Source organism: Schistocerca cancellata, chromosome 2 (genome assembly GCF_023864275.1).
Source record: "Schistocerca cancellata isolate TAMUIC-IGC-003103 chromosome 2, iqSchCanc2.1, whole genome shotgun sequence".
Classification (NCBI taxonomy): domain Eukaryota; kingdom Metazoa; phylum Arthropoda; class Insecta; order Orthoptera; family Acrididae; genus Schistocerca; species Schistocerca cancellata.
The window spans coordinates 341,414,374-341,439,644 of NC_064627.1; the positions used below are offsets into that span (position 1 = coordinate 341,414,374).

Sequence of the window (25,271 nt, forward strand, 5' to 3'; positions counted from 1 at the left end):
TTGGAAATTTTGCTACTCTCCTGGAAAACTTCGTACACATTTTAACTAAACTTTTCCCCCTTACTGTACATCACAAAAAAGTAGGAAATAAAGTAAAGTAGATGACTGAAGGAATAAAGATCTCTAGTGCAAGAAAAAGACAGCTAAATATGGAACTAAAACATAGCAAAAGTCCTGATTTTTCCCCCTATGTACGAAACTACACAAATATTTTTATAATAGTTGTAAACGCAACAAAGGAACTGGTGAATAGTAGATTTGTTTTGGATTGGAAAAACAAATCAAAGGTATTATGGTCAGTGATCAAAGCTGAAACAGAGCGACAGAGGCCATTATATTTCTGATATCAAGAAAGAGGACAAAACTATTGTAAATCCTGCTCAAATTTCAGAATTATTTAATGAATTCTTTATAAACGCAAATAAATCAATCATCAATGTAGAAAGTTAGCCAGACAAGGTAAGTTTCTTTAACCACGGGCAATTTAAAGGTGAACTTTTCTGTACATTCAGCGAAACTACTGTAAAAGATATAGAAAATGTGATACTATCACTAAAAGTCAAACATCAGTAGGATGGGATGGGACAACAACAAAGGTGTTAAAAACAGCCTCTAAAATAAATGAGTAGCTACTATCTACAATAGTTAAACCGTCCCTTCAAGAAGGATATTTTTGAGACACACATAAATATGCAGAAGTTAAGCCACTATTCAAAAAAGGTACAAAAGAACATATGGCAAACTATCACCCAATCTCTCTTCTTCCCTCACTATCAAAAATATTTGAAAAGGTAGTCACCACACAAATTAAAAATTTCACGGAAAAATTTAAAATAATCTCACAAAATCAGTAGAGATTTAAAAAAGGCAAAACCACAGAATTTTTGAAGATAAAATTAGCACCTCACTAGACAACTCACTGCCTGCCATAGAAAATTTTTGTAACCTATCAAATGCCTTTAATAGTGTGAACCATTTCTTGCTACTCTGTAAATATGGAATTAGGGGCACTGTATTAGAACGGTTTAAGTCATTCCTAACCAACCGGAGAGAAAGAGTAGTTATATCATCAGGGAGAGGAACTTATATTTCAAAATGGGAAATCATTTTACAAGGAATACCCCAAGGTTCTGTCTTAGGTCCCATTCTGTTTCTGTTTTACATAAATTTCTCAAAATGTATTTCATACTTAAGAAAAATTAATAGCTGGTTTGATTTAAACGAGTTAAAATTAAACATGGAAAAGACTGAGTCAATGCAGTTTAAAATGAAACAAGCAAAATTAAATGATATTCAAATCAATTGCCAAAACATGGTTTTGCAAGAAGCTAGCTGTGTGAAGTTCCTAGGAATGCAACAATGGAAAATCCAGGATGGAATGTAACAATATTATAAAAAGGAAAATTATTACTCAGCATATAGTGGAGATGGTGAGTCGCAGATAGGCACAACAAAAAGACTTTCACAAATAAACTTTTGGCCAGCAAGGCCTTCATTAAAATTAAATCTCTTTCTCACACACACACGCACGCACACATCACACACACACACACACACACACACACACACACACACACACACACTCACAAACGCACGCACACATGCGCGCGTGCAATTGCAACTCACATCTACACGACTGCAGTCTCTGGCAATGGAAGCTTTAGTTGCCAGAGACTGCAGTCCCACATGTTTTTGCGTGTGTGTGTGTGTGTGTGTGTGTGTGTGTGTGTGGGTGGTCTCATTCTGCTGGCCAAAAGCTTATTTGTGATAGTCTTTTTGTTGTGCCTATCTGCAACTCAGTATCTCCTTTATATGGTGAGTAGCAACTTTCCTTTTCATAATATTGTAGCATGTGGCTCATGTATACATTACCTTGCAAATAATTAAATGGCCTGGCATTTGCAATAAGGATATTGTACAATGCTACCAGTATGAACATACAAATAGTGGTATAGCACAGCTACTTAAAATCAGTAATAAGGTACGGAATTGTATTCTGGGGAACTCCAACCAAATGTGTTGAATATTAAAACTTCAGAAAACCATCATTAGAAACATTCACAATGTAGGACGAAGAACATCAGTTCACCCACTCTTAAAAAATCTAATTATATTAAGTGTTTTCTCACTATACATCTCTGAGTTGATTATCTTTGTACACAGTAACCCTGATTTATTCGTGGCATAGCATTTTCAACAAGATTACATCATCAGAAATCAAAATGATTTTATGCCACCCACCCGCCGTTTAAAACTTCACAATATTTGGGCATGAAAATTTATATCCAAGTGAAAGGAAGAGGACTGCTCAGTATAAATTTAGAAACACTGAAAAAAAAAAGCTTTATAGAGAAACTAGTTGAGAAATGTTACTATTCAGTAGAAGAATTCATGAAGGAAAATCTGAAAATTTGAGCAAGATAGAGCAAGTACTTAGCACTGTTAATTTTTTAAGAAAGTTTGTTACTTTTTAAGAAAAATTATTGGTTGCATATTAATTACATCTCCAGCATAGTATATTATATTACTGATATTATAATAAAAATTGTAAATCCATTTTTCTATTTTGACGAGTCTCCTATACATTATGTCAATGATTTCAAATTGTATATTATAAGACAATGAACTTCTATTCTGTTCTTAAATACATTAAAAGAAGTCTTATGTAAGCACATTCCAAATATAAGGATAAAGAAGTCTTGTGTCAGCACATTCCAAATATAAAGAGCTCATGAAGAAATGAAGGTTCACAATTGGTCAGGAGTGCAAATGGAAACATTTCTACACTTGTGAACAAGGAGCTTGATTCTGGTACTTCCAACAAGAATTCCTGCATATCACCAGCAGCTTGAAATACATGTCTACATCCAGGTAAAACCAATATATGCTGAAAATGATGCACAGCCCACTAACTCAAAGTTATCAATCATTAACTTTGAAAGCAAAATAAAAATAGGTACAGAATTACATGGGAAACAAAATTTGTGTGGTAAAAAGTTCATTGCTATCATCTTGAGAGACAGCCCATGCCAAAATCTGGTGAGTTTTCTAAATGATTCACTGAAACTTTCTAGACTTTTACCATAGAGGATGTTGTAGAACTTGCAGCAATTAATTACAAGTGGGGAGGGGAGATCATTATTGATCTATACAGACCTCCCGGTGCTAGCCTAGATATTGTCTTTGAAATTCTTAATCACCTGCTTGTTGAATCAACACTAAACATTGTAATATCAATGTCTGGGTTAACAGAATACAAACTGGAGATATAAACAATGACTTGCTGTTGATGACAATCATCATGTCGGTAACAAAAACTGACAAAAGAGCCACAACTGATGACAATTATGTCAATTTCAGCAGTACGCTAAAAAGATTACAACAGTGTGAAAAGAACAGCAATAGTATCACTGAATTTTTATTATTACTTCAATGTCTCATCCCTAGAAATGACCTTTCCAGTAAATGACTGAAAAAAAAGTAATTGGATAAATCATGAAGTTAAATGTAGAATTGACAAACTATCATGGTTATTACAAAGAAATGTATATGACACAAAGAAAGACAAAAAGCAATGAGCACAGTGATAAACACAAACAATATAAGTACCAGTTTCGCAAGCAAATCAAAAGATTGAAGGCCGAAAAGATTAACTCGAAAATATAAAACTCAGATTGTATCTCCAAGACCTGCTGGTCAATAGTAAATCAAATAAGAGACAATAAAACAAAACTAACAGGTAACATCAACATACAGATATCTAATAACAATATTGATGTCACAAATCCTCACGGGATGAGTAACATTTTTAATGAAATTATACACTGAAGAGCCAAAGAAAGTGATACACCTCCCTAATATCAAGTAGAGCTCCCACAAGTAGACAGAAGAGCTGCAACAAGACTTGGCATGAACTTGACTAATGTTTGAAGTAGTGATGGAGGGAATTGACACCATGAATCCTCCAGGGCTGTCCATAAATCCATAAGAGTATGAGGGGTTGGAGATCTCTTCTGAACATCACGTTGGAAGGCATCCCAGATATGCTCAATAACATACATGTCTGGGGAGTTTGGTGGCCAGCATAAATGTTTAAACTCAGAAGAGTGTTCTTGGAGACCTTCTGTAGCAATTCTGGATGTGTGAGGTGTTGCACTGTCCTGCTGGAATTGCCCAAGTTTGTCGGAATTTGCAATGGACATGAATGGATGCAGGTGATTGGACACAATGCTTACATATGCATCAGATATCAGAGTCGTACCTAGACATTTCAGGGGTCCAGTAACACTTCAACTGCACACACCCCACATCATTAGGGAGTCACCACCTGCTTGAACATTTCCCAGCTGACATGCAGGGTCCATGGATTCATGAGGTTGTCTCCATATCCGTACATGTCCATCCACTTGGTACAATTTGAAATGAGACTCGTCTGAACAGGCAACATGTTTCCAGTCATCAACAACCCAGTGTCAGTGTTGATGAGCCCAGGCAAGGTGTAAGGCTTCGTGTTGTGCAGTCCTCAAGGGTACACAACTGGGCCTCTGGCTCCAGAAGCCCATATCGATAATGTTTCGTTGAATGGTTTGCACTTTACAGTCAGGTTGCACTTCTGTCACGTTGAATGATTCTCTTCAGCCGTCGTTGGTCTCGTTCTTGCTGGATCTTTTTCTGGCCGCATTGATGTCAGAGATTTGATGTTTTACCAGATTCCTGATATCCACGGTACACTCATGAAAAGGTTGTACTGGAAAATCACCACTTCATCACTACCTCGGAGATGCTGTGATCCATCACTCGTGTGCTGACTGCTGTAACACCACATTCAAACTCACTGAAATCTTGATAACCTGTCATTGTAGCAGCAGTACATGATCTAACAATTGTGGCAGACACTTGTTGTCTTATACAGATGGTGCTCACCTCAGCGCCATATTCTGCCTGTCCACAGTTCTCTGTATTTGAATGTGCATGCCTATACCAGTTTCGTTGGCACTTCAGTGTATATAAGAAGTTGTGGAATTTTACAAAGTATTACCACTATGGAAGCACAAGAATTCTGACTTATCCACAAGTTGATCAGGAGCAGATTTGACTTATCTAGTGTGTAATTTTATACTTGTAATTTTGGAAATAAAACTTAACAAATCTTTGAAAAAGGTCAATAAAAAATAAAATGAAATAAAAACCTAAATGTAAATAATTATAAATAAGGTTGGGATCTAAATTAAGCATATCTCTCAGTTTTTAAATTTGTGTACTTACATGGTATTTACTGTTATAAAAACTAATATTTATAGCCTATTTCCAATGAAAAACTGCATAAATAAAAAATTTACTCACCACTTTTTCCTTCTCTTTCATGTACGATGTGATGAGATCATGGAGAAAAAAGAAAGCATCTGCATCCACAGTAACAAAAATGTGATCTTCAAACTCAGTAATGAAACTGCATTCGACTAATGGCTTTTGTCCTGCACAGAAATTGGCAAACACTAGATACACATATCTGAGGCTTTCCCGGCATATATGATGGTTCCAAGATTGTCAGGTATACTGCTGGATGCAATCATGGAAGGTCCATGACTAAACAACCGTTCTGCCATCATTGAGTGAGCCTTCAATGATTGCATCCAGCACCATACCCGAGAACCTTGGAAGCATTACACCACAAATAAAACTTAGTAATGCCTGACATTATCATCTTTATGCAATTTGTTAACTTCTTTTGCAAAAATCTTAATTTACATATGACAATTAAAATATTGTGACTATTATTCATGTTGCTTTCTACACAAATGCATGTCACTGCATGATTATTATTACTGGTACATCCAGTTTGTGCTCAACCTGGATTAAAAACATGCATGGGAGGTTATAATAAAAGCACATTTTTTTTTCTTTTTTTAATTCAAATACTGTGAAGTCGACTATGAGGCACATTCATTGTTTATGTAGGATTGTTTCTTCATTTATGTACAATGTTAAACACTACCATTTTTTACTAGAGTAACAGGTTTCACCTCTGTATTTTTGCTTTCTTCAAACAGTGTTATCTTTAATATTATGTTGTAAACAAAATTTTCTAATGCAATTTTCTTTATTTTGCTAGTTTACAGATCTGAAGATGATTGTTACTTACATCCAAACTACCTAGTCATTGTATTTTAACTGTATTATGTAAATGTGATCTAGGTTTTAAAGTATTTTTGTATTTAATTTTTGCTGTATGTAAGATTTCCTTTTTAACATATGCAAATCATTGAATCATTATTACAATGCTCGCTTTTCATGGAGTATACTTTTATTTATTTCAAATATTGCGAGGACACAGCTACAAGTTTACAATTACTTTAAAATGAGAACAAAGTAGATACGGGCTATTTTTTTAATATTCCGTTGTTAGTTCCTTATTACTGTATTATGGAGAAAATGTGTGCTTAAGAATAATTTGATTGCAAGGTGCTCACTTATTACATATTTCTGACAGCTGATGGAAAGTTTATTGATGTAAGATGAACAGCAGGTTCACGAAAGCCATAATGAATGATAATCTGAAGAAATATCTACAGTGCTGGATAAAAATACAGTTAATATTTGTCATATCTGATAATTATACAAGAATATACAACAAAAATTCAGATTTAATGTTGACCAAAGGTAAAACAAAAAATTGGACAGTATAATAAAAAATAATGATCAGAAATTCAGTATAAACATCTGACTGCATCAGCAGCAATCTGATGAGTTCATAGTGTGGAGTAGATCAGAGGATGCTTAATTACACCAATGTTGTACAAATAAATTAAAAAATCCATTTTAAGCATTTGATTACATTAATGTAACAATTATAATTACATAGAACTTTGGAATTTACATTATTTCTTGGTACAGCGGTATTTTTACACCTTAAGAGCTACAGAACACTGAGCAATAACAAAAAAAAATGTAACAATTACAGCACATCTACTTACGAGATAATTTTTGATGGAAAATTTTTGTCGCAAAACCCAATTTAGAAGTAATTATGTTACTTAGAATCTCATGTTTACAGATGATGTCATTAATATTTGCTCAAGAAACAAATAAGACTGAGTTGTAAATTACGTGCCCCGATGACAGTTTCAGATAACATAAACAATCACCCATTAAGTGATTGGTGAACTTCATATTTATGACTAAACATTGTCCAAGCTCCACCTAACATAATAATTTATGTTGGTTACTAGATTATAGCTTTTTCTATGCATGAAAGTTTTGGTACCCCTAATATTAAGATATCTGAGTAAAGATTACTCAACTGCATCTGTTGTGGAAGTGGCATGTAACAGCCCATCTAATACTTTAATTATACAATAAGACAGCAAGCTCACAGTACTCAATATGTATTCCTTTATTATCTCTTGTTTGTCACATTTCAATGAATAAATAACTTCCTTCTGTGATGTAAGAAAATCTCTGTATTTGGCTCAATACAGGGAAATGATTTTAATATTCATTTTAAAGTGAAAATATTGTTAAAAGGAACATGCTGGAAGCTTTTGAGAAATAAAACATTACTTATGAAATGCTCAAGTAACATTCTAACAAAGAAGAGTGAAAGTAACATTTACCTGAAAGATCTGGTGTCCTTGCTGACTGGAGGTGCTCAGTCTTGAGATGAAGTTGCATGGATGGCAAAGCAAAAATCACCTCCCTCGTATGATTATGATCCTGCAGTTTGCTGCTGCTGGTACTACGTGCTCTTTGCTGCTCAGTTGCTTCTTTCTCACGCTCCAAACTTGGAAATCGATCCACAGCTACAACATTGTAAGAAGCAATACAAATATCAAGGTAAAAGAAAAGCATGTATTTGTAAACCAATACTTATGGATGATGTGGACTACAGCTACGACATTGTAAGAAGCAATACAAATATCAAGGTAAAAGAAAATCATGCATTTGTAAACCAATACTTATGGATGATGTGGACTACTGTTAGAGAACAAATGCATTAGTTAAGTGTGAGCAAAATATTAAAAATATGTACTCGATAACATCAACCAACACTATCATTTGATCATAACCAACACACTCAATGAAGGGAATTAAAAGATATAAACAGATGTAAAAAGCAATAACCCATTCACTGACCTACAAATATCGACCATATTTCCTTCATGTTTATGTATTTTCCTTTAATACCTCTCTTGTATGTTTTACAATGTGTATACCTATACTTGTTCCCCAAAAGCCAGAACAACATGTACGATGAAAGGTGACTTTTCTTATTATTTCTTGTCCCACTCTCCCCCCATACCAATATAGTACATAGCAATGATTATTAATTGTGGACTTCTGTTCATGCTCTAATCTTATCATCTACAAAATGTTCTCTCTGCACCTTCTCACATGTTCAAATCTTGACTATTGCTTAAGGCATGTGTTCAAGGATGTTGTTGTTGTTGTTTTTGTTTTTTGGGGAGGAGGCCAGACAGCGAGGTCATCGGTCTCATCGGATTAGGGAAGGAAGTCGGCTGTGCTCTTTGAAAGGAACCATCCCGCCATTTGCCTGGAGCGATTTACGGAAATCACGGAAAACCTAAATCAGGATGGCCGGACGCAGGATTGAACCGTCGTCCTCCCAAATGCGAGTCCAGTGTGCTAACCACTGCGCCACCTCGCTCGGTACTGTGTTCAAGGATGCCAATACAATAGTTTGTAGGGGGGGGAGGGGGGGGCAGGGGCACTTGAATCTGGGGTTGGACTATTTTTAACATTTTGGAAGGTGAAAAGCAACTTTTAAGTAGCCATAAAAAGTTCCAGTTCTAACTCTGCCAAAAACCTGCATAATACTGACGTTTAAATGATTTTCTCGAAAGAGAAACATCTGACTACACTATAGTTTTTCCTTTCCCTGAGAGCTGGGGGGAGGGGGGGGCTGGGGGACCGTGGCCCCCTTGTCCCTGGGTATGGGCACCTTCACATATGTTCACTAGCAGGTAATCTTCTGCATGTCATTTGTGGGAACTATCTAAGTTTCAACAACTTGAAGAAGTAGCTTCTGCAAGCTGGTGGAAACAATTTTGTGCATCTTGCTGCAAGTACTTGCCAGTTGCTGAAAGTTTTGTGTGTTCAATACGAGTACAAAAACATGAATGTGAAAAAGGAAAATGGCACAAAGACAGAAGTATGGGAAAAAATGTACCATGGGTACCCATAAACATACCCACATGTTCGGGGTATAAGTACACATTTTTTATTGGTGTCTCAGGACAGGGTACTGAACAACTTTAGGGCAGTATTTACTTCATTTGCAGACTAATGATTATAGCTATCAGGAGGAGTGTGTTTTTAGGTTGAATATTACCTCCAAGTACATGTGGTAAGATCAAGCCATTAACGCTTATTTTCTCCTGGGCAGGTGGTCAGATGTTGAAGCGTGGACGCAAAATGGTTAGTATATTCTGGTGGGGCAGTCCACTTAGTGGTGCAGTTACGACCTCGGAAAAAAAATATCCTGGTAATAAATTATGTGACATATTTGCAGGAAGACTGTCGCACACAGAGTAAAAAACTAACACACTGAAATGGGTACATATTAAGGAACTAATTACCACAGTATCCCCACTTATACCCCTTACACCTTGTATAATTGGCCACTGTCAGCCAAAGAAGTATAAAGGAATTTATGCATTACTTTGTTTCACCATAAGGGGAACAAGATGGCATTAGAGATGTCTTTAAATTTTAGCTGATTTTTTAATGTTAGTGTAAACATAAGTAAGTTTGTAATAAATATTGTTTGCAAAGATCAAAGAATAATTAAATGCGATCTCGTGGTGATACAGCTTGCAACTTTTTAGTATCCTATTTTCAAATGCATTACATTTATAATAAAAGTAATAGACACAGTTTGCAAAAATCACAGAGTAATTAAAAGGTGACCTCTTGGTGACAGCTGGCAGCATTTTTGTACCCTTGTTCCAAATATTTTATTGTACAGCAGACAAAAAATTTTCTATAACTGTATGTGGCATTCTTAGAAAGTTTTTAATTAGAGTGAAGTCCTCCCATTTTAGTTCATTCAATAGTCTTTCTTGATAACTTAAAATGTATTTCTCTGTATCCATTTCTTTACTCAAATGTTTCTTTTCTGTTAACTTTTTGTTTTTGTCACAGTTTTTCTTCAATAATTATCCACCAATGGTGGCAACTGCTCTGGTTCTTAAGAACACACATTGTAAACTTCCCCTTGCCTATCTCATTATGCAATCCTAGTGAAAACACATCTACAAAGACATGGGCAAGTTAATTTCAGGAACTTGCTGCGACTGACTTGCAAAAGTAAACCTGCACAAGTTTCAGTTCTAATGTAAACACCTCAGCAAGTGCTTGCATAAGTTACTTGCTAGTGGACACATGCCTTAATGTAATAATCCCTCTTTTTCTATCATGCAGCTCCTTCAATTCAACAACCTGAGTGACTTGCACAACCAATTTAGTTCGCATTTTTACGGTTTATTTATTCATTTTTATTTTTTCTCCATGTCCTAATAGTAACTTATGTTTAATTGATGTAGTTTTTCATGGGGACTGTTTCCTTCAAAAAATACTTATACTGCATTCCATGAACTTTTAGACAGAAACATGTATATCTATTCTGCAAGCCAGTATACACTGCATGATGGAGGGCACATTGTACCAATGCTATTCATTCCTTTTCCTACTCCCCTCGGAAATGGAATGAGGGAAAAATAGCTATCTATATGCTTCCATACTATCACTGATTTCTCTATATTTGTTGTCCTTATGCAAGATGAATGTTGGTGGCAGTAGTCATTCTGCAGTCTGTCATAATGTCAGTTCTCTAAACTTTCTCAGTAGTGTGTCGCGAAAAGAACAGCCCCCCTTCCCCCACCAGGGATTCTGATTTGAGTTCACAGAGCTACTCATGTGTTGATCAAACATTTTGGTAACAAAACTAGTAGCATGCCTCTGAATTTCTTCAATGTCTTCCTTCAATATGACCTAATAGTGATCTCAAACAGTACTCAACAAAAGGTTGCAAAAGTGTTCTGTATGCAGCCTTCTTTACAGGTGAGCTACATTTTCCTAGAATTCTCCCAATAAACCAAAATTGACCATCAGCTTTCCTGCCATTTCATGGCGCTTTGCGATGTTACACCCAGATATTTAATCAACAAAATGGTTTACACAGGACACTAGTAATAATGTATTTGAACATTACAGAATCATTTTTTCTACTCATCTCCTTTAACTTATACTTTTCCATGTTTATAGCAAGCAGCCATTCATTACACCAAATAGAAATTCTGCCCAAGTTATATACAAATTGCTTCAGGATGAATGTTAATGATTCATCCTGAAGCCAATTGTCTACGGCCATCGACCTTAAATTAGCACAAAAATTTATTCAGATAAAGCTGAATTTGGTATCTGCATTGCAAACATTAATTGCAGATTATTTTGGCATGAAATAGGATCAACTCTGTCTAGCACAATTTCACAGACCGAGTAAAGTTTGATTCTAATTGTCACTTCACAACATACTGACAAGACAAAAGAACTGATTTTGTTCTGGAGGTAGAAAAGCAATAAAGAAATCATTAACACAAAAATGATACCTAAATAAGTGAACACATTACTCTAAAATGTCTGAAGTTCAAAAAATAATTGCTACTCACCATATAGCGGAGACGCTGAGCCACATAAAGGGACAACAAAAGACTGGTCTGGCTCCAGCTACCAGAGACTCTGTGTGTGTGTGTGTGTGTGTGTGTGTGTGTGTGTGTGTGTGTGTGTGCGCGCACGTTGTCTAATTTTGACAATGGCCTTGTTGGCCAAAGGCTAACTTTCTTTTGTGTTGTGCCTTCCTGCAACTCAGCATATCCACTACACGGTGAGTAACAACTATACTTTTCATTATACTGTTACAGTCCATCCTGGATTATCCATTGCTTATAGCTAAAAAAAAATTTTTCGATTTGTAAGATTGTAGTAGTTGTTGGCAATGTAAGTACTAAGTGCAGACAATAATTGCTCCCTTGAGACTTCTTGGAGACAACTCACAATTAACATGAAAAAGTTTAAATGTGTTTCATAGACACTTTATGGCAGAGTAAGAAAGGGGAATTCAGACTATTTGCAATGCACATTGAGTATGTCAAGTTTGACAGCAAACAAATAATGACTGAACATCTTTTACAAAAATAATCCCCAAGCTTGGATAGCAGTAAATATGGAACTTGTATTAAATTCAGCCCAAACCATTGTTGAGAGGAGAGCTAGAATTTAACTACTGAATGCCAACATCACATGTAAACTTCTATAATAATTGTGTGTGTGTTGATAACCAAAATAGTAAGTACATGTACGTCAATCAGCAAAAGGGTAAAGAAAGAAAGCAGTTACATGCTCAACTACTGTTTTAAAGGTCAGAACCAGAATTTTTCTGGTACTTATCACTTCTTTTAACTCTGGACACATTTGTTAATGTTGAAAAGTCAAGTCGCATTGTAGAATCTCTGATATCTTGATGGGCAAGTCAGTTCAAAGTCTGGATGAAGGCAAACACCAACCTTTGGATGGATGACAGCTCTACCAAAGCAGACAATGCAAATGTACACATCTGCTGCTCTGTGCAAAAACTTTATGTTTGATGTTAAATAACAGTGGCTTTAAAACCTGCAAATTACTGAAATTTCATCCACATGGAAAGATGCCTAAATCTGTGGATAGTGATCTGTAATATGTATGTTCAACAGTTGAAGGTTGAATGAAATGTGTCTTCTCTAAGTTAAGTGAGTTCACCAAGAACCAGTCAATATTACTTTTGAGTATGAGGGTTACACCATTAGCTTTAAGCAGTAATTCAGAAAAAAAAAATTATTTATAATATAAATGTCACAACTTTCCAAAATACTTTTCATGAGGACTTACAAATTTTTTCCATCTTTCGAAAACATTTCAAAAATGTCTCAGACCAAGCTTCTTTAGGGAAGACACTTAGAGCACTGTTGTGTGTTGCAACAGCCTTGTCATCAGATGAAAAACACTTCCCATGAATTTTTTTTTCCTTTGTCTCTGGGAAAAGGAAGTAGTCACCCAGAGCCAGGTTAAGTGAATAGGGTGGGTGCAGTAACACTCACACTTCTTCCTTCTCCAAGATGTCCATTGTTCTGACAGCTGGATGTGCTGAAGCATTACTGTGATGCAGAAGACTGTGCCTGTTCTTCAACTTTGGATGCTGTGACTTCCATGTCGCATGTGGTCTCCCTGTGACTTTCAGCATTCAGTCACATACCAGTCAGCATTGACTGTGCAATGTGTGCCCAAGGTCACAGAGGTGAGGTCATCCTCTTGGTGAAGAAAGTTCCAGAGCTCCTACTTTTCAAAACTTTCATGGGCAGTTCCTCACCTGGAAAGCACCATACTGAAGAGCACCTCTTTGTTTTGGGATCATAATGGAACATCCACGTTTCATCACCTATGTTGACATTGTAAGTTCCTTTCAGTCACCATTTGTTGAATTTTTCAAGAATAAAACAACACCAATCCATTCTTGTGTGGTTTTGGGCTTCTGTCCAGGTCATGTGGCACCCAATGGGCATACCTGTTTCTCAGGTGAAAATGATCACGAATGATGGTCTGCATCGCAGCCAACCCAATTTTTTTAGGGTCTCTTCAATGTCACAAAATGTGACAAGAGGTTCATCATCTGTCATTTCCATTACAGTAATAATGTTTTCTTGGGTCACAGCCAATGATGGCGGATTGCACTAACATTCATCTTTAAGACACTCCCAACCCCTTGAAAATTCATGAAACCATTTTCAATGGTGACCCTAGAAGGAGCAGACTCACCAAAAACACAAACCAGAGAAGAGTGGCAGTCTTCTGCATTTAACTTCTTTTTGTAGCCATAACAAACCACTGTACAAAATTTGGGGTGCAACAGATTCATCTTGCACTCATCACACTCAGCACTGTCTGCGTCTTCACTCACTGTTCGCAGTAGGGTTTGAAATCCAGTGGCAGGGGGACTGCTAAATGCATGCTCTGAGATCAAGAAAAACTGCTGTTTGAAATTAAGATAATCCCACTGTTGTCACACTTCCTATTTAAGAGTTGCTGAAAACTTTTGGCTAAGCCTCTGTATTTCATTTATTGCTGCTTCTGCTGTTGCAGCTTTGCTAGACTTCATTATGACGCTTACGTCATCTGCAAAGGTTTGTTAGACCTGATTATGATGCTTGCATCATCATCAAAGGGAACTATTTTTGTTTTAGCAGTAGAAGATGCAAGTCATTTATATACAGCATGAACAGTGGTGGTATCATAATTGAAGCCTGTGGAATGCCAGTACGAATTTGTCCCCACTGAGAAGACTATTCATAATGAGAGCTGCACGAGCTACGTGGCTATTTAGAGTCGCACTGATAAAACAGGAACCAACAATGTGATTCTTGAAAAGCCTGTATTGAATAATTGAGAAACTAAAGTCACTGTTTATTCACTTCTCTCAATTAGTGCGTATTTTCAACTGAGCAGTAGTGCATATTGTGAAGATCAATTTGCTCACAGTTTTTGAATTGCTGTATCACTGATCGTTCTTTGTAGGCACTATTTGGACAACTATAATTGATTCTGAATGTCATTGCCATGAAGCTTCTGGTGGAGCCAAATGGGAAAAGGATGAAATGTGCTGCAATGTAGTATTTAAACAACACTCCTTTGGCCGATACCTCTAGCATATTCACACTGGGCTCGGACAATCAGGATGCCTTCCAGTTTTCAATCACATCTCTCCTCTAACAGGTGAACAATTTTCTCCATAAATGAAAGCTATATCCACATTTACAACTATCATATACATTGTGAAAATCAGAATAGATCCTTGTTCAAGTTGTCTGTCTGCTGCAAGTGCAGAGCACAGACTTATGGGACCAAAGCACATAGTTAAACACGCGACCATACCAGATACACATGTCTGCTTATATCTGATACAGTACAACAAGCATTAGAGGAACCCCTTTTCCTGATGAAAGAAGCTCTTTGATTGGTTAAACCAATGCCAAAGATAAGGTACACAGGAAGAAAGGAGGGAGTGAGAGAGAGGGAAGTAGAGAGAAGTTGTGTCAATTTAGCAGCTATAAACATTAAAAAGAAATGCATCCTTTTCTTCTGTCCATTGGGTGACTCACTCTTAATTTTTGTTCTTAATTGATTTGTTCCTTTCTTTGTTGTCTTTAAGTTTCCCTATCAGTTTTCTTTCTTTATAAGAGAAGAAACCTACTAATTTCAAAACATTCCTGCTGCCTATTGAAAGACTTCCCTTCCTCCTTGGAAAACTGTATCTATATTTAATGACTTAATGCAAGTATATTGATGGAGCCACTTTGATTCATAATGTAGGACAATCTTGAAAAATTACTTGGAATGGGCATGAATAACATCACCTTTCAACAATGTAGGAAAAGACATATTGCTACTACTGTAAAGAAGACACATCAAGTTGCTGACAGATACAATTACGAGACACTCACAACAGCTTTCGGCCACAGCCATCGTCAGTAAAAGAGAGACACCTCACTCACACAAACAAGCACACCTCAAGCACACATGACCACCAACTCCAGCATCTCGGGCCGGAAGGCAACATCACATGGGATGCGAGCAGCAATCTGGAGAGGGTGAGGGAAGAAAAGGGAAGGGATAGTAGTCTACGGGTGGGGAGAGAGATGAACACTGTCTGGTGGAGTGTGCAGGGACTAGACTGCCAACAGGCACAGCATCGGGATGTTGTGGGGCAGGGAGGTGGAGAAAAAAAGGAACAAAAAAAGGAGAGGAGCAGTGAAAGGCATGCAGATGCGTTGGCAGAGGGCTGCAAATAAACAGGGTGGGAGCTGAGAGGACAGAGGTGGTGGAAACTGTTGGGTAGAGGGTGTGGACATGGTATATTACTGTAGGTTGAGACCGTAGGAAAGGATCCAGATGGCTAGGGTAGTGAAGCAGCCACTGAAATCAAGTGTGTTACGTTCAGCTGCATGTTGTGCCACTGGGTGGTCTACTTTGCTCCTGGCCACAGTTTCACAGTTGCCATTCATCCTAGTGGGCAGCTGGTTGTTAGTCACACCAATATAAAAAGCTGCACTGATTGCAGCAGAGCTGATAAATAACATAGCTGCTTTCACAGGTGGGCTGGCCCCTAATGGGATAGTATAAACCTGTGACAGGACTGGAAAAGGAAGTGCAGGGTGGGTGGACTGGGCAGGTTTTGCACGTGGGTCTTACACAGGTCCTTGTGGTAAGGGATTGGGAGTTGCATAGGGATGGACTGGGATGCTGTGGAGGTTGGGTGGGCAATGGAACACCACTTCAGGAGGGGTGGGAAGTATCTTGGGTAGGATGTGCCACAAGGTGGTCTACTTTGCTGTCGCCCACAGTTTGATGGTGGCCATTCATTCTACCCGAGATGCTTCCCACCCCTCCTAAAGCAGTGTTCTGTCGCCCACCCAAGCACCACAAATCCTAGTCCATCACTATGCCACTCCCAATCCCAACCCCTTGCCACAAGCATCATGCCCCTGTGGAACAACCAGGTGCAAAAACTGCGCAATCCACTTACACAGCACTTCCTTTTCTAGCCCTATCATAAGTTTATCCTATCCCATGAGAGGCCAGGCCACCTGTGACAGCAACCATGTCCTTTACCAGCTCTGCTGAGACATTGCACAGCTTTTTATATTGGTGTGATTGCAACCAGCTGTCTACAGGATGAAAGGCTACCATCAAACTGTGGCCAACAGCAAAGTAGACCACCCTGTGGCACAACATGCAGCTGAACACAACACACTTGATTTCAATGGCTGCTTCACTGAGCCATCTGGATCCTTCCCTCCACCACCAGCTTCTACGAGTTGTGCAGATGAGAGTTATCCTTACAAGACATTCTCTGCTCCCGTAATTATCCCGGCCTCAACCTATGGTAATATACTGTGTCCGCACCCTCCACCCGACAGTTTCAACCCCCTCTGTCCTTTCATCTCCTCCCCAAACTCATCTCTCGCCCAGTTTATTTGCAGTCCTCTGCCAATGCATCTGCAAGCCTTTCCCTGCTTCTCTCTTTTTTGTTCCTTTTTCCCCACCTCCCTGCCCCACAACCTCCCATTGGCAATCTAGTCCCTGCACACTCCACCACACAGTGTTTGTCTCTCTCCCATCTGTACACTACTATCTCTCCTCTTTCCCTCCCCAACTCTCTCCAGATTGCTGTTTGCATCACACGAGATGTTGCATTCTGGCCCGAGATAATGAAGTTGGCAGTCATATGTGCATGAGGTGTGTGTGTGTGTGTGTGTGTGTGTGTGTGTGTGTGTTTGTTGTCTCTCTTTTACTGACAAAGGCTGTGGCCAAAAGCTACTGTGAGTGTCTTTTAATTGTTCCTGTCTGCAACACGACATGGCTTCTTTACAGTAAGTAGCAATCTGTCTTTTCCTATATTGTTAATATTCCTACTTGGAGTTTCCATTGTTTAACATCATTTTTCTTAATATAACACAAAGAACCAAACACTGAGCTCAAGTCACTAATGCCACTGATCTAATGCCCTCAACAGTCAGTCAGTTTGAATTGTGGTGGATCAATATGTAGCAGGGGGATGAAGAGATGACAAGGTGGTGGGGCATGTAGTCCCTTACGACTAGACTTTGTGTCAATGCCTCAGATTAAATTTCATGGCTCTCCACTTTGTATCACTGAAGGCATATGACACTGCTGATGCATCCATCGTATTGGGATGTTTGGGTCAACAGTAACCTTGGAGCTACTCTAAGGGCATAGGCTGTGTTCCAGCTTTTCCCTACTTTATGTGTTGTTTCATCCAGGAATTTTCATTGCTGTTATACATAAAATTACACTAATAATATATTACACTGATTAGTAATTATTTCAACATATGCTTCTCTATTGTAAACAGGGCCATCAATCATGAGCATTAGCTCAACACTGGTTCAACAATAAAATAAATTATTGTATAGAGCAGCCTTGGTCATCATGCAACTGAAAGTCTTATTTTTTTCAAATTATGTTTGTGAAGCACCAAGCGGAAAAAAAAGACAAACTGTACTATAGTATAAAGTTCATATTTATTTACAGGTCCCTTCAGAGGTAGCTAGTCGATCTACTTCATAGGAGAAAAGAAATCACATAAAAATGTATCTATTTCACTTCCTGCTGGGTAACAGCTTTATTACTTTTGTTTGTGACATTGTTTCAAAATATTAAAAAAAAATCAGTTTTGTTTAACTTGTGCTGGTTGTGTATGGCTGATAATATTTATGAGGATGCTATATACTTACCATCAATTTCACTGCATGCAAATGCATAATGAAACCATTCCTGAAGTGTTCGAAACTGTGGAGGAAACAGTACATTTCGACTGACGCGGCATATTGTTGCCATGCTGAGATGTTGGGCATGAGGTTGCTCAGTTGTCATGCCTAAACTGAATGTTAGTGTTTGTACAACGTGGACATCCAAACGTTGGTGTTCACTACCTGCAGAGAATACAAAAATACCAGTACATAGTTAAGTAACAATTGATATCTGTAGCTACATAATACTGTATGTATAATATAACAAGAAAATCAGAAGATGACAAAACTCGTTGGCCAGCAGGTGCGGTCGGTCTCTCTCTCTCTCTCTCTCTCTCTCTCTCTCTCTCTCTCTCTCTCTCTCTCTCTCCCACCACCTGTGGGACAGTAGAAGTACTGCCAATGGTTTCAATGTTGTCTGACAGCATAGTGGCATAGCTGCCAGAGACCCCTTTCTGTCTACCCATTAATAGGAATGCTCACAGCCAAAATAGATGGTGCGGAGCAAATTGAAGCAAGCAGGCAATCACATTGTGGAGATGCACTTCTGCTCCCTACAGCCAACTGAACCAATCTGAAAGGGGTCAAATTGTGAATGTCCAAGTGGTGGGGTAGTCCTTTTAGGGAATTGCCACACAAGTTGGATGTGCTGCATCAGTTGTGCGACAATGCTGGTCTCGGTGGCCACATGAACATTCTCACACCTGTAGAAGAGGTGCTGGATATCCATGCAGCACAGATGCCCACCAGGATCGCCAAATTGTGAAGGCAGCAGTGGCAGATCGTACAACTGCCACAGCACAGGTAAGAGGGCTTCTGAGCCCAGGTGTGTTAACACCGACTGTCGTGAACTGGTAGTTAGCAGTGGGCCTACAGGTAAGCACACCTCTAGCCCATCTTCCAAACACGCCACAGCATCAACATGCACGGCTCGACTGGTGTTGACAGAGAATCACTTGGAAGATGAAAATGTACACCGTGGCCTTCAGCGATGAAACCAAATTCTGCCTGCACACAAGTGATGGTTGGTTGTGCATACGACACAGACCTGGTGAGCGTTGTCTTGTAGAGTGCATTTGTCCAAAACACACTGGCCCCACTTCAAGCGTCGTGGTTCATGATGCGATAAGCTACAACTTTTGTACGCCTTTTGGTGGGTATACAGGAGATGCTAATCAGGGCTAAGTATGTGCAGAATGTTGTTAAACCCGTTCCTTTGCTGTTCTGGCAAGAGGAAGGTGACGTGTTGTTCCAACAGGATAATGCTTGCCCACATACTGCCTGTGAAACTCAATGTGCTCTGCAAGATGTGCAATGACTTCCTTGGCCAGCATGATCTCCAGACCTGACTCAAATCAAGCTTGTGTGAGATATGGTGGGATGAGAAGCAATTCAGGTGACATGTTAACCAACAACTCTTACAGAACTATGTGAATAGGTTGAGCAGGCATGGCATAACATATTGGAGGACAGTATTTGCCATCTGTACAATCATCTGGATGACAGAGTCAGTGCCTATGGAGGTTACACTATGTACTCATATGGCCATTGTAGCATGGGTTGATACATGATACCTCACTAGGGAAACTTCCCAATGCACCCTCCTCAGATTTAGTGGTAAAATGGTTCAAAGTGCAGCCCGTCAAAACTGAACACAGGTCAATTATGAAAACAGGAAGAAGACTTCTGGAACTATGAAAAAAGAAGCAAAATAGAAACTGAGAATGGCCCAAGCTCAAGATGTGCAACATCAAGCAACATGCAATAATCACGATTTTGTCGTCGTCATGTGGTCACAGAGTTAAACTGCAGAGCATGAGATCAGTGTTCAAATCTCCCTCATGTCCTGTAATTTTTCTTCACAAAATTATGAACTTTCTGTCCAGACATTGATGTATCTGTTCCCTTTTTGTAATCTTGGTGACTGTCATACTATACACTCATTACAGAATATGAGTTGAGAGGTAAGAGTATATTACCATCACAAGTATGTGATGAATAGCAAGTGCAGGTGAGATGCTGCACAAATATCTTACATAAATGAAAACAACAAATAAATGGGTGTAAACTATGTTACAACAAAGGAATTCAAGAGTTAAAACTTCCAATATGGAATGCCAGAGTCAAAACGTGGTACTTGTGCAGGACAAAGAGGAGGTAAGTATTCTGGAGGCCCCTTCCTTACACCTCACTGTTGTAAACAGATGTTACACCACAACAACACACACACACATATTTGAATACACGAATACAGCAAACAGACATGTGAATGACCAAATGGACAGCTCATAGTTTTTGGGGAGAGGGAAAAAAGTTGTGTTACCCCCCCCCCCCCCCCCCCACCGCCACACACACACACACACACACACACACACACACACACACACACACTGAAATCTCATCATAATAAGTTCTGTGTAGGTATTCCCATTCCCCCCCCCTCCCCCCCCTCGTGCAATTATTCTCTCCATTGTGTGTCAAGGAGGCTCAAAAAACTTGTGATTGTTAGTTATAGTTTTGTATTTTATTCTATGTCAAACATTTTCTTTACATTTGCTAATTTGCTTCTGGTATGCATGAATTTCTGTTAGCCAATTGTTTCAATCCTTCATCAATGAATCTAAGTTCAGAACATTCTCAGTGAACATGATGTTAGTCATTCCATGTAAGTGAAATAAAGATGTAACTGCAATTTATTGATTATGTCTGTGATTTTTTCCCCTTTGCTTTCTTCTTCATCCAAATTCCACTTATGTAACTGGTTCCTAAGATTTTCCTCAGACTTTTCCTTTCTTGTAGCTTGATGTTTTTGATTAGAGATTTGCCACCGATCATCATCATTTCAGATGTGTAAAGCACTTCTGATTTGAAAAAAAGGAGAGACAGAGAGAGAGAGAGAGAGAGAGAGAGAGAGAGAGAGAGAGAGAGAGAGACAGTTACAATGTTGTAGATCCACCTTTTGTGAGAATAGGTATTTTATTACTTTAAGGTAATGTAATTTTGGAGTCTTAATTCTTACCATCTGTTGAAGGTACTTCCTGAGCCTCAGTGGCAAAAGAGATGCAGGGTTCTTTGAGGGAGAACAGTGCCCATGACTTTGACTTGAAGTTTATCCCGTGAAAGCAGGCGAGTGAGATGTTGCTGCCATGTAGCTCCATAGTACCACCTAGCACAGTGCCTGATGATGGGAGTGGGAAGCTCAGTGTTGACAAGTGCAGGCCTGCCACCTGAGAAAGGACTCGCTGCCAGTGACGGTGGTGCCTTGCATCCTCCCATGGGACACTTGCTGAAATTTTCATAGGGTTATTAGAACATACTGTATATCATCAAAACTATAAGCTAGGTGCTAGCATTAAGAGGGGAAGCAGAACAAGGAAAAAGGAATGAAGATAAGGTTTGATGTCACTTCAGAATGAGGCCATCGGAAATAGAGTACATGCTCAAATTGGGAAAGAAAATTCTTGTAATGGTATTGTGAGACAAGAGATAGGCTTTTAAGAAGTACTCAATTTAAAATATAATTCACTTTTACTATGTACATAAAAAATTACACGTATACAACACTTCTATGAGCAGATATACAAAACCAGTTACCTGTTTCATGATGAGACTGCAACTTGTCTGTAGAGGCTTAACTGTAAGTTCCAACTTAGTTCTTGTGAAACATAAGATGAATGATAAGTGAATCAAGGTAGTATACTTACCTCTACTTGAACGTAGGGTCATACTGACAATTACAAAATAAAACTACAGTTGATAATATTACGGAAAACAACACTACAAATATTAACGAACATGCAAAGAAGATAATACTACAGTCTGTTCTACACTGTTAAGTTATGAATAGTGCAGCATAATGCAAAAAAATGTGCACAGCAACAACACAGCAAAAGGAAAGTGCTCAACCACATTTCACAAGGCATCCTGAAACGGCATTCTCAAAAAAATTACAATCTGTTTTGTGAAGTTATAAAATTGGTATAAATAGTTTAGGACTTGGTATTGACTGTTTTTGGAAAACACAACTTATTCTTACTTTTCTTGAGAAAGCAAGCTTTTGCAAGTCTGGGCAGTCATCAGTGGCCCTTTTTTGTTGTACAAGGGCTGCTCAATAAAGAATGATCGTAATTTTTTATGGTCATAATTTCACATGCTAAAATTTAATCTTATGATATTCTGTTAACTTAATGTGCAACAAACATGCATTAGCAGTTCCATTTTTGAGACTCCTGGTTCCCGCCTGTAGAGGCAGGCAAGGTCAGACATGTTCATTACTGCCTATCGCTGCAATGGAGGTAAAATGCGAGGAACAATACGCGGCTTTGAAATTCTGCTTTCGTCTCAACGAATCTTCAGCTGAGGCCTATACAATGTTACAGGAGGTCTAAGGAGAGGCTGTTATTCCCTACAGCACAGCTCGAAGGTGGTTTAAAATGTTTAAAGAGGGGAGACAATCGATTTCAAAGGAAGGTGGACCCAGTGCCCCAGTTACTGCTCTTACGGAAGAAAACATCAACACTGCTGCTGTCATTGTGAGCAAGTATTGATGAATTACCTTAAGATCACTTTCTGAAATACTTAACATTTCATTGGGTGTCACCCACATGTTGGTGACAGAAAAATTACATGACACGTGCTTGCGCGCAATGGATTCCAAGACTGCTGATTCCCGAACAAAAGGAAATTCGCGAGCAGGTCTGCATGCAGTTAAAATTGACGTTAGAGGAAGATCCACAGTTTCTTCCAAATGTAATCACTGCTGACGAAACCTGGCTACATCATTTTGATCCTGAGAGTAAACAGCAAAGGTCAGTGTGGAAATCTCTTTCATCATCGATCCCCAAAAAAGGAAAAGCGATTGCTTCTGCTGGGAAAGTTATGGTCATCTCATTCTTTGATATTCATGGAAAGGTTTATCAGCACATTGTACATACACACACATTAGTAACTGAACAATATTACAGGGACATCCTGAAAACATTGCAAGTCCATATCAGGTGCAAAAGACCACATTTCCGTGAAACAGGCTGGATGCTGCATCACAATAATGTGCGGCCGCATACTGTCAATGTTGTTGCTGAATATCTTGCAAAAATCAACGTGAAGTGCATCCCTCACCCTCCCTATAGTCTGGATTTGGCCCCATGTGACTTTTTTCTATTCCCTAACATGAAGAAACGCCTTCGTGGGAGGCGTTATCAATCATCAGAAGCAGTGGTGAAGGCTGTGGAGGCGATTCTGAAGGATCTCTCAAAAAATAGTTTCCAGCATGTATTTGAAGACTGGCAGAAATGCTGTGACAAGTGCATTGCATTCATGGGAGAACACTGTGAGAAGGACTATCAAAATTAAGAGGATGAGTAATGGTATGATGTCAAAAAAATTATGATCATTCTTTATTGAACAGTGCTCGTATATAATAAAACCCATTGCTGCTTCGACAAATGAGACAAAATAGGTTTGATCCAGAAAATGGAAGAATTATTATTTTGCAAAGACAGACAGAATGAATTTGTATATGTTACACTACAATAACAGAATTCCCTGTCTACTATATATAGCAAAAACTAGTGACTTTAAATAGCTCTCTTTGTAAGAAATGAAGTGAAACCACAATGCTACAACTTTGACTACAAATTAATGCCAGATCTAGTTATTACCTTTAACTCTGGTAATAAGAAAAACTATTCTACTCTTGTCACCATGTATGTATTCTCACATTAAATGAAAACATAATTTTTAAAAAAAAAAAAACAAGATGTTTTCTTTAGGTTTTTGTAATAAGATAGTTACTTATAAGATCACTGCATCATGCATAATGTCAGAAGTTACTGTAGAAGCCATAAATATTCCTACCGGAAGCTGTTCATTTTCAGGGGCTGGTACCACTGTAGACAGCCAATTCATTTGGTAGGCTGCATAAACATGCAAGTGCTTGGAGCAAAAGCAACAGTTACATCATCTCAGCTGACATCAAGAGCTCCTTGTTAGAGACACACACTGCATACACACTTTCTAGTGTGTCCAGCCTAGTCACCCTTAAAAATATGATTCCTGCACTTAAAGGAGGCAAGGAATCATAAGATTTTTTCCTTGGTGTAGGAAACAATACATCAACCAGACCTGTCACATGGTTGTAGACAGATACGACAAATATTACCCCGAGAAACACTACAGCAGCCAGAAAAATCTGATATTGTTGATTATTGTCTAGATACAGGACATGGTATGAAGTATGAAGGTGCCAAGACTCTTGGGCATCTCAACCAACTCCATTGTTGAAGAGGCAGTCAAAGCAGAACAGGAAATCAACTAATCAACAAGGCCATAGGATAATAGAGCAGTAAAGAAAGATTACCTGGGATGGCGGATGTAACATAGTGATATTAACACTATGCTGGTCACTGAGGACTAAATTTGCATATTTGATCACTACAATCTTATTCTTGTCATAAAAGGTTTTTCTTCTTTCTCTGTCCCCTATTCACGTATCTTCTTACTCTCTTTCTTCCTTATTATTTTTGTGAACTGACACTAGAAACTCCTCTGGAAGCAGTTTTTGCAACTCTCCACCATGATAAGGCTTTCATCAATATACAACTTCTAAAGTTGCTCATGGATCATGAACTTAACTCTACTGCACCAATCACATTTATAATTGTTGCTGTTGTTTATTCTCCAAAGACTGGTTTGATGCAACTTTTCTTGATAGTCTATCCGTGCAAGTCTTTTCATATCTGCATAACTACTTCCAACATACATTTATTTGAAGCCCCTTACTTTAGTCAAGCTTTGGTCTCCATCTACAATTTGCACCCCCCCCCCCCCCCCCCCACCATTACTAAATTAACTATTCCTTAATGCCTTAAAACTAGTTCTATCAACTGATCCCTT

General features: G+C 38.5%; 1 protein-coding gene across 1 annotated transcript in view; it reads right to left on the reverse strand.

Moving 5' to 3' along the window:
* LOC126161731 (transmembrane protein KIAA1109) overlaps window positions 1–25,271 on the reverse strand; it is a 493,460-nt gene that overhangs the window by 13,258 nt on the left and 454,931 nt on the right. Inside the window, exons 81-84 of the mRNA XM_049917765.1 lie at window positions 21,397–21,663; window positions 18,363–18,560; window positions 7,614–7,799; window positions 5,344–5,474 (exon numbers count right to left, since the gene is read on the reverse strand). Coding sequence (XP_049773722.1) covers window positions 5,344–5,474; window positions 7,614–7,799; window positions 18,363–18,560; window positions 21,397–21,663 — 782 coding nt within the window. The remainder of the gene's footprint in view (window positions 1–5,343; window positions 5,475–7,613; window positions 7,800–18,362; window positions 18,561–21,396; window positions 21,664–25,271) is intronic.